This window comes from Strigops habroptila, chromosome 15 (genome assembly GCF_004027225.2).
Source record: "Strigops habroptila isolate Jane chromosome 15, bStrHab1.2.pri, whole genome shotgun sequence".
NCBI lineage: Eukaryota > Metazoa > Chordata > Aves > Psittaciformes > Psittacidae > Strigops > Strigops habroptila.
In genome coordinates this window covers 1,857,650-1,867,861 of record NC_044291.2, presented here as the reverse complement: position 1 = coordinate 1,867,861, position 10,212 = coordinate 1,857,650, and the positions used below count along the sequence as shown (strand labels likewise).

The 10,212-nt window shown below is 59.5% G+C and overlaps 1 protein-coding gene across 1 annotated transcript; it reads left to right on the top strand.

The window, feature by feature from the left end:
• The first annotated feature begins 3,057 nt into the window (after window positions 1-3,057).
• PHF19 (PHD finger protein 19) lies at window positions 3,058-10,207 on the top strand. Its single transcript, XM_030507055.2, has 15 exons — window positions 3,058-3,155; window positions 4,525-4,719; window positions 4,999-5,080; window positions 5,193-5,288; window positions 5,385-5,485; window positions 5,590-5,738; window positions 6,056-6,151; window positions 6,400-6,468; window positions 7,101-7,221; window positions 7,562-7,629; window positions 7,719-7,889; window positions 7,979-8,066; window positions 8,343-8,428; window positions 8,563-8,658; window positions 8,947-10,207. Exons 2-15 carry the CDS (start codon window positions 4,534-4,536, stop codon window positions 9,296-9,298), a joined length of 1,761 nt encoding a protein of 586 aa, XP_030362915.1. The 5' UTR covers window positions 3,058-3,155; window positions 4,525-4,533; the 3' UTR covers window positions 9,299-10,207.
• The last annotated feature ends 5 nt before the right edge of the window (window positions 10,208-10,212 follow it).

The window sequence follows — 10,212 nt, the reverse complement described above, 5'->3', positions numbered from 1 at the left end:
TACTTTTATCAGCATGGATGTGTCCTATTTTGCCAGCTCCATCTCCAGATGGAAATGGCACTTGTGAACTGTTTTGAGCAGTGTATGAGAGCTGTGCTGGGTCTCTCCTGCATCACCCAGCTGCAGGAGGCTCCGGAGCCAGCGCCAGTCATCTCTACAGATCTTTCTCCACACCAGCCCTGCAGTTCAGAGGCAGCTTCATGTTTGGGTTTCCATTCAATACTCCTCAGCTTCGGTCTCCAAGACTACAAGCCAACATCCAACCCCTCCTCCCACTCCTGTTTTCAAAGAAAGAAAAACACTGTGAAAAGGAGCTACCCAATTTCTGGGCAGTTTTCAAAGCAGAAGGAAAGGCTTTGCTCTGGCTAGGCCTCCTGATGGCTCCCGGCTGGGCTCAGCTGTGGTTCTCCGGGTGCTTCATCCTTGTGCCAGCTGGAAAGCACCTTCCCCACTTTTACAAGTGTGGAGGAGCAGTGAAAAGCTTCTAAGGATAAAATGGGGGTGTCAGAGTAGTTAAGTACCTCTGGGGCTTCATTCAAATCTTTTTGCAAATGCTGGTTTTGGTTGGAAATGTAATAGCAGGGAAGGAGCTGGGGAGCCTGTGCTGGAGGATCACCAGCACCTGGCTTTGCACCATTGCTTGGGGTCTCATTATTTCTGCTCATTTGCTTACAGGATATTCTGCTACCAACTATGTGATTTAACTAGGGGCTTCCCTGCTTCTGTAGCACGGAGAGCAGGTCAGCATCTTGTGACAGCTCTGCATGGTAGGCACCGAGGTCTCTGCAGCTGGAGAGCAACTCAGAGATGTTCATGTCAGCGTGGGCCCAGGTGGGTGCTCCATCCCCAGCAGAGCGTGTCAGGCATTGTCCCACTGAGGTCCCTGGAGCCCAACTGGTGCAAAACCAGTCACTCAGCTGTGTCCTACCACTGTGCCCGTCTGCCAGGGGCCACAAGCCTTCACATGGTGCCAAAAAGGGGTTTCCAGCAGCTTCCCCAACTACACAAAGGTATGTGGGAAAAGCTGGGTGTGCAAAGGAGGAGGAGGAAGAGGAGGAGGAGGGCAGCACCCATTAGCTCATGGCAGTGGGAGCTGAGGGTAGGCTCAGCAGTGATGGCATGGCAGGAGCACCCGCCAAGAAACCATAGTTAAGTGTGATTGTGTGGCTTCACTTGTGTTAGGAAAGAGAGGATGCATCTCTCTCTTTGTTTGGGACTTCAGTTCCAGGGCAATGTTATTGGGCTCTTTCCATTGGCAGGTGCCAGGTTTGGAGTGCCCTCTCCATGCTGAAGGGATTTGGGTGAGGTTATAACCCTGCTTACACATGGTGAACTCAATCCAGTGCTTGATTTACATGTCACATCATCCACATTCCCATGGCAAACCACCAAGATGCTGCAAACACAACCCATGGTGGTGGGGAGGAGAGTGTAAGAACATCCCCGTGTGCGGCTCCACCAGCACCACACGGGGATGGGACGGGGCAAACCAGCACCACCGGCTGCAGGCAAGTGAGTGATGGTGTTTGTCCAAGGGGAGAGCGATGGTGCAAGAGTTATTTTAATCCGTGGTGACTCACGGTGAGCACATCGTGACTCACCGCAGAGTTTGGTTGTTTGGCTGTTTTGGAGACGTATCAGGTTCCCCGTGCAGGAGAAGGACGGTGTTGAACACCGGGGAATGAGCTGCCATTTCTTTCAGCTGCCTAAACCTCCGCAAACATGGGCCCAGCCATTGCGTGTAGGCATAGCATGGCATCGCTTGGCACAGCACGGCATGGCTTAGCACAGCATGGCGTGGCACAGATGTCAAGCCTCCACTCGTCACCACCCTCAGGTTTCGCAGGGCTTTGTCTCACTCACACAGAACTGCAAAGCCAAGAGGAGAGCAGCCTTAGGGCACCCATCACTGGGGAACCTGCTGAATCATGGGTGCAGCATTGCCTGCACACTGCCAAGGGCCAGTCACAGTGCGAGGAGCACTCAGACACCAATGTTTTATGGGACAATTTGATTAAAAGAAATTATTCCTGAGGTGTTTCAGCCCTCACTCACAGTGCTGCCTGCTTGCAGGACAGGCTCTTTTGCAGGTGCTCTGACCCCCCGTGCAGGGAGCCCACCCTGTGCTGCCGCACAGAGCTCATCGCTTACAGGCAGTAAAATCTGTGTTGACTCTGCTTATGCTTGGCCCAGACCCTGCACCAGGAATCAGTTCCTCTGCTGCCTGAGCAAGCCTGAAAACGTTTCTTTTTCGGCAGCACTTTCCAACAAACAGCAAATCCGTAAGATTTCTTCTTGGCACCAACCGGAGCATTTTTTCAGTGATTGATTCTCTCTGTTATGATTCAGAGAAAGGCTCCCCCCGTTTCTAGGAATCCCGGCGAGCACAGGTTGTTCCCTCACGCAGGACAATGCTCCGCAGGCAGCGCACCCCTGCCCGCACCTCAGCCGGGGGGGCCCGGGGGTGCCCTCCCTGTCTGCAGCTGCCAGTCCAAGGAGGGGGACACACACACACACACACACACACACACAAGCAGGGAGGTCCCTTGTGTGTGGCACAGGGTGTTGGTGCCCTCCCCATGGGCTGTGGGTGCATGGCTGACCCTGGGTGTCCCCGGGGACCCCCAGTTTGTGCGTGCAGAGGGCTGCACCCACACACCTGGTGATGGTGCATGTGGGGATGTGGGGTGCATTGGTGGGGCTCCGGGTGTGATGGTAGCAGCCTGTGGCAGCGGCAGGTACCCCAGGGATGGGACAAGCTGGTACCCCAATGGTGGGGGGGGGTAGCAGGTCCCAACAGGGGGGAGCTATCCCAATGGGGGGTGCAGGTACCCCAATGGGGGGCAGCAGCAGGTACCCCAATGGGGGGGGGGTGCGCAGGTACCCCAGCCCCTGCGCGTTCTCCACCCTCGCACCGGGGGCTCCGCGCTCGCACCCCGGGCCGGGGCCGTGCCGGGGCGATGCGCTCGGGGTGGCGGGAGGCGGCGGGGGCGGCCCCGCGCTAATTGCATAAGCGGGACGTCAATGGGGGAAGCGCGGGAAGATGGCGCCCCCGCCGCGCGCCGCCGCTCCCCGCCGCGGGCCCCGGGCGGGCGGGCGCTGACCCGGAGCGGGCGGCGGTAACGGCGGCGGAGCGGGCAGCGCTGAGGGCAGCGGTAAGGACCGCACCGCGGGGACACGGGCCCGGCAGCGCGGGCTTCGGCGGGGGAGCAGCCCGGCGGGAAGCGCTCGGGGCGGCGGGGCCGGGCGGGACGCACGGACGGATGGATGGACGGACGGACGGATGGACGGCGCCGCAGCGCCTTTGAATGAGCCAATGGCGGCGGGGCCCGCGGCCGCCGCTCCCGGGGCTTCCCCAGGCGCTCCCGCCCGGCAGGTGCCGCCGGACCCGCCGCTCGCCCGCTCATCCGCGGGGCTGGCGGCGGGGACAAGGGGCCGGCACGGAGCGGCCCCCCCGCTCCTGCCGCTGTCTCTTCTCGGTGGGTCCCGCTGCCCGGCGCGGCGGCGGCGGCGGGGGAGCTCCCACCCGTGCCCGCGGGGCCGGGATAGGGGGGGAGCGGCGGGAGTTGAGCCCCCGCCACCGGGCGCGCTCCCCGGGGCTGGGGGGGCCGCGGAGCTGCCGCCGGTTTCATAACCGCGAGAAGCCGCGCTGCCGGTGACATGTCGCAGCTCGCTGCCGCCGCGGCTCCCGCCAGCCCCGCGTCCGCCGCTTTACCGTGAGCTCGATCCCTCTGCCCAGCCCGTGCTCGGGCAACGGGAGCGACGTGACCCGCAGGGTCCGGGCAGAGGGAGTTTGTGCCGCGCACGGCGTGGTCGGGCTTCGTGATCCGCGGTGCGGGGCCACGCGTGTCGCCGCGACGGGAGCGCAGAGAGGAGCAAAGTAACTTTTAAGTTGTTTTACTGATGTCTATCGGGGATTTGCTGGTGTCTGCTGGGGATTTAGTGATATCTGTTAGGGCTTTGCTGGTGTCTGTTTGGGATCGCAGCTGCAGGGTCGGTGCTGCCGGCTGGGGACGACTTCTTTGCCTTTCACACTTCAAACCTTTCCGTAGTGAAACTTGGTTGCTCGGCTGCACTCGCTGTGTGTGGTGCTGCCACTTCCCTGCTCATGCAGTGTGCCTGTTGCTTTTGAGCCCGTGGAACTGCTGAGAAATTGCGGCTTAAAAATCACATCAAATTTAAAGCCGTTATTCCTCGTGTTCCCCTTCCCAAGGCTGAGCTGGTGCAGGCCTGTGGCGTGTCCCTGTGCCACACAGGGTGGCTCTAAGTTGCAGGAGCTGAGGCACTCGGAGGGTTAACACACTCTTGTCCAACAGTAGCAGAGATTTCAGCAGCTCTCTTTGATTTCACATGGATTAACCCATCCCATCAGCACTTGTTTTGTGGGTCCTGAGCCCCACTGATGGGGTGAGCCAGCCCCGGCTCGATGCTCCTGGTAAAACCTTCCATCACACCATACTCGGGTGATGGGTGCGTGGTGTCACAGTGCAAGGGCAGGGTGATGACCATGTGTGTCCTCTCCAGGCTCTGCTGATGGAGACCGCCAAGCTCAACCCCATCATCCGGGATGTCTACGCGGCCGCCGGTCGTGTCCAGCAAGCACCGGCCGCGGCGCGGAGGGGCAGCGGCTGCCGGGAGCTCATGGTCAAGCTGACGGAGGGGCAGTACGTGCTGTGCCGCTGGACCGACGGGCTCTATTACCTTGGGAAGATCAAAAGGGTAATGTGGGCACCCAAAAAGGGTAATGTGGGCATCCCAAGTGTTAGCTAGCACTGTTCTGGGGTCGGTTCACGGCTCAGAAGGTTGCTGGCCTGGGCTGCAACATGTCCTTTGTTCACTGGGGCATGTGGGGTTGATGTCCTGCCCCTGATTTTGGGTGTGACACCCAAAACCCAGCTTCTCACAGCTCCTAGAGGCATGGCCAGTCATCAGGGAAAATAGGGAAGCACTGGGATTGGGAGCTGATGTCTGACGGTTCTTCCCGCTCTCTCCCCGCAGGTGAGTGGCTCCAAGCAAAGCTGCCTTGTCACGTTTGAGGACAACTCCAAGTACTGGGTCCTCTGGAAGGATATCCAGCATGGTGAGTGCTTCCCTGTCTTCCCTTCCCACTGTCATGCTGGTGAGTCATTCCCAGCGCAGAGAGATGGAGCTGTGCCCTGTGCACCCCTGACTCCACCATCTCCATCCTGCAGCCGGTGTCCCCGGAGAGGAGCCCAAGTGCAACATCTGCCTGGGAAAGACGTCAGGTCCCATGAATGAAATCCTCATCTGTGGGAAATGCGGGCTGGGTGAGTGTGGACATGTCACCTCGTGATCTGCTGTATCCCACCATGGGGACGAGGGTCTGGCCAGCCCAGTGGTGCTTATGCTGAGCCTTCCCGCAGGTTATCACCAGCAGTGCCACATCCCAGTGGCGAGCGGTGGTGAGGGCCCACTGGGGACACCATGGTTCTGCCGCCGCTGCATATTTGCCCTGGCTGTGAGGGTGAGTGAGGCTGCCCGGGGTTCCCTGCTCCTTGTGCTGCCCACCCTTGGTGCAGGATGCGGCCCCCAAGTGTGTGCTGACCCTTTTCCTGCTCCCCTCTGCAGAAAGGGGGTGCCCTGAAGAAGGGGGCCATTGCCAAGACACTGCAAGCCGTCAAGATGGTGCTGTCCTACAACCCCGACCTGCTTGAGTGGGACTCCCCACACCGGACCAACCAGCAGCAGTGCTACTGCTACTGCGGTGGCCCCGGCGAGTAGGTCCCTGCCTGCCGGGAGGGTGGTTGTGTTTGGTTTGGTGGGGAAAAGCATTCACAAAGAAAGATGGGATCAGGGTGGGGATTTTATCCCTTCCAGGAGAGAAATCCCCACCTTGCAGAGCACTGTCCTGGCTTTGCCATCCGGATCTCTGCTCACTCCCAGAGACACTGTTTGCACCCACCTTTGTGGCTGCATTAAGTACAAGTTGGGGGCCAGCCGTTCTCTCCCTGGTTTGGGGCTCTGTGCTTGGGAGGGGTCTGGGGCCATGGCTGCCACACACTGCCCTCGCTGTCACCCATCTCTCCCTCCCCAGGTGGTACCTGAAGATGCTGCAGTGCTACCGCTGCCGGCAGTGGTTCCATGAAGCCTGCACCCAGTGCCTCAACGACCCCATGATGTTTGGAGACCGGTACGTCCCTTCCAGGCTCTGGTGGGCTGGATGTCAGAGCTCATGCAAGGCCACATCCCCAGTCCATATCTCTCTGATCCAGCTGCCCCGGTGCAGGCGGGTGGCCCCGTCCCGCAGAGCTCAGCTCCTCCTGGCCATGCTGTCACTGTTAGCCACTGGAGCACTCTCCTCGCCCCAACCTTCCCCAGGCCCTGCATGGCTGTGGGGTGACCTCCAGCCCAGCGCTCTCCCTCCCTGGTGTTTTCCAGGTTCTATGTGTTTTTCTGCTCCGTGTGCAACCAGGGACCTGAATACATCAAGCGCCTGCCCCTGAGATGGTAAGAAACAGCCCCGGCTCCTTTGTACCTTCTGTGTACCTTGATGGTCTGAAAGCACTTTGTAAAGTACATTACTGCTGGCAGCCCAGCTTTTCCCTGCTGCTGCTCTTGTTCTCAGCTGTGTTTTACTGATGCTCATGGGCTGCTGGGATGTGGCTGCTCAGGAATGTTGCACTGAGCAGCACAGCAGGCTAGGAGAAGAATAAGGGAAATCCTGCAGGATCTGTTGCTTGTCTTTCATTTTGAGAGACACAAGTGTAAAATCTCACTGCATAGATTGGGTTGTTAAATAGTCTATTTTCATAAAACCATAGAACCATAGAATGGTTTGGGTTGAAAGGACCTTAAAACTCATCCAATTCCATCCCCCTGCCACGGGCAGGGACACCTTCCACTAGAGCAGGTTGCTCCAAGCCCCTGTGTCCAACCTGGCCTTGAACACTGCCGGGGTGGAGCAGCCACAGTTTCCAGAGCTTGCTACCTAGCTACATTCACATGAATAAGATGTACTGTACCTAATTGCAGCAAGAGTACATGGCTGAGGCTTATTAAAAAGCTGGAAAACTGGGCTGGAACGATCCTGCTGGGGAGAGGGTGTGCTGCTGACCCTCCCAACCCCATCGCTCTTGCAGGGTGGATGTCGTCCATCTCGCCCTCTACAACCTGGGTGTACAGAGCAAGAAGAAGTACTTTGACTTTGAGGAGATCTTGGCCTTCGTGAACCACCACTGGGACCCGCTGCAGCTTGGGAAGGTAAAATTGTGCAGCTTGGGATGGGGCTGGAGAGTATCCACGTGGAAGGAGAGGTGAGGTGCTGTGGGGATGTCAGTCATGGCTGGTTGTCCCCAGAGCTTCAGCTGGGAGGGACCAGACCCTCCTTTCCCTCAGCAGCCGAGACCCTGTGGCTGGGGCAGGTTGGCTGGTAAAGGGCAGAGCTTGCAGCGAAGCAGCTCTGTTCCTGTTTGGGTTGGTGTCCTGGGCTTGGCATCGTCCTGCCCTGACCTTGGCCAGGAGCCGAAACCTGGAGTTCGGGTTCCCCCGTCTGTTTAGTTTTTGCATCACTGCCCTGCTTGACCGCTGCCATCTCCCACAGCTGACGGGCACCCCCATCTCCGAGCGCGGCCCCCACCTCCTCAACGCACTCAACAGCTACAAAAGCAGGTGAGACTCGGTGATGGGGATGCGATGGGATGCAGGATGTTCCCGTGTTCCCCCCGGCTGATGGCTGCTTCCTCCTCTCTGCTGCCCAGGTTTCTGTGTGGGAAGGAAATCAAAAAGAAGAAATGCATCTTCCGCCTGCGGATCCGTGTCCCGCCGAACCCCCCCAGCAAGGTGCTGCCAGAGAAAGCCCCCGGCGTGGGAGAGAGCAGCTCCTGCGAGCTGAAGAAGAGGGGAAAAAGCAAATATGTCCATAAAGACAAGTGAGTGGCCAAAGTGGTCCAGGCACCCTCTGCTTCTACCCATGCACCCCCGGGGCAGCCTCACCCCATCATCCCCCCTTGCTCTGCAGCCTGCTGCCACGGCAGCTCCAGCAGCAGAAGCGGCGAGCAGCACGGCGCAAGAGGGCCAAGTTCCTGCTGGAGGACGCCATTCCCAGTGTGAGTCCATTGCCCCCTCCTCTGCACAACCATCCCGGGGCTTAGCAGCCGAGTGGGACCCTCATCCCCATCCCTGGGGCTCCCCGCGAGGTACCCCCGCTCCTGCGGGCAGGGAGAGCCCCTGTCCTTCACCCTGGGGTTTGCAAACGTTCTGTGCCAAGCCCGCTTCCCAGGGGAAGGAGCACGGTGGCTCCCGGGCAGAGGGGGACGATGCTGGGGCCGCGGGCAGCACCGCTCCGCTCGGCAGTGACGACTGAGCTTGTTTTCGCGGCGCAGAGTGACTTCACCTCGGCCTGGAGCACCAACCACCACCTGGCCAGCATCTTCGACTTCACACTGGATGAAATTCAGAGCCTGAAAAGGTCCGTGCGGCCAGGGCAGGGCTGTGGGTGGCAAGGGGAGGTTAAACACCCAAGTGTGAAGGCAGGGTTGAGGACATGGGGAGCCATGGTGCCCTTTGCACCAGGCTGGGGCTGATGCTGCATCTTGTCTCCAGTGCCAGCTCGGGACAGACTTTCCTATCAGATGTGGACTCCACAGATGCTGCCAGCACCTCGGGCTCAGCTACCACAAGCCTCTCCTATGAGTCCAGGTGAGGGCTGTGTCCCTTGGCCCTTCCATTGGGGTCCCAGTGGCATGGCCAGGGAGGTAAGGGGCTGCCCCTTTCCTACCTCATGTTCTGTCACAGGGATGTCCCACATCAGGGAGCCTTTCCTCCCTGGTTCCAAAGCCTCGCTGGGTGTGCAGGGTCGGAGCCATTGGTCCTTGCTGGGCTCACCCCAATTCCCAGCCTCCCATGGTCACAGTGGGTACAGCAAGCACAGTGCAGGGGGCACCTTTTGGGTGCTGCCCTCACCCCTCCTCTGTCCCCTCCTTGCAGCCGGAGGACCATGGGCAGCCGCAAGCGCAAGTTGTCAGCACCAGCCTATGCCTCGGCGGGGGCCAAGAGGAGAGGTGGGGAGACGGGCGGGCGCCCGGCCACGGGCACCCCCGAGGGCAGCGAGGCAGCCTGCGGCCCCGACCGCGCCGATGACGGCATCGACAGCCACACCTTCGAGAGCATCAGCGAGGACGACTCCTCACTCTCCCACCTCAAGTCCTCCATCAGCAGCTACTTCGGGGCAGCGGGCAGGCTGGTGTGCGGGGAGAAGTACCAGGTGCTGGCACGGAGGGTGACGCTGGAGGGGAAGGTGCAGTACCTGGTGGAGTGGGAAGGCACGACCCCGTACTGAGCCCCGCCAGCCCCAGAACCTCTCCTGGAGCCAAACCAGAGGAGATTGGTATGATGGGAACCCCTCGCCGTGAAGCAGAGGAGCTGGTCTGTGGCAGGGCTGGGACCCCTCCATGCTGGGGGTCCTGGCTGGGGATGGCTCCTCGGGAACCACCATGGATGGAGGCAGCGCCGGAGCCGGTGCCTTCGATGGTGCTGCCCAGGGTGAAACCCGCAGCCTTGCTGCTGTATTTCTGTTTTAGTAACTGTTATTTTAATGGCCATGTATATGCAAAGAGTGTGGCCCAGCTCCACTTTCCTGATGGAGCCTTTGGCCAAGCCCAAGGCACCACCACAGTGGTGATTAAGAGCAGTGAGTGGGTCTGGCCTTTCCAGAAGGGTCCCCCAGCATGGCTGGGCACCCCCTGGGGAAGCCTTTTTGGGGGGTACCCCACAACCTGCTCACTCAGACAGATGTCACGTCCAAGCCTTACAGCGCAGACTTGAGGGGGTCCTGCTGCTAAAGCAGAAAGCACCTCCCTCATCTGGGCTTTCCCTGCCTGTCCCTGTGCCCATAGGAAACTGTGGGTGACTCTTGCCAGAGCCAATGTGTGGGGTTTTCGTCCTCCTCATAAATCCATTCATTAGAGGAATGTGGTTTGTTTTAAGTGAGGGGGAAATGCCCTGTCAACAGTCCTCATGTGGCCAGCTTTCGTGGCCTTGGGGCAGATGTACGTGGTTGCTCTGGTCCCATGACCTGGACTGTGTGTGATGATGCACCAGCTTCATTTCCCTGTTCTTCTGACAATCATGGTCTTGGAAGAGATCAGCCAAAAGATACACCCTTGCCTTAAAACCACCACGGGCATTTCACAGACTGGAGCCTGAGGCCTTTGTTCCCATGGGAATTTTCATCCTGAATGTGCCAAACAAGCA

Bases quoted from the DNA above. Each gene is read 5' to 3' on its own strand.
- PHF19 (XM_030507055.2), top strand. From the start codon at position 4,534: ATGGAGACCGCCAAGCTCAACCCCATCATCCGGGATGTCTACGCGGCC. The intron at 7,630-7,718 runs GTGAGACTCGGT...TCTGCTGCCCAG, and splicing joins CTCAACAGCTACAAAAGCAG to GTTTCTGTGTGGGAAGGAAA. The intron at 8,429-8,562 runs GTCCGTGCGGCC...TCTTGTCTCCAG, and splicing joins GAAATTCAGAGCCTGAAAAG to TGCCAGCTCGGGACAGACTT.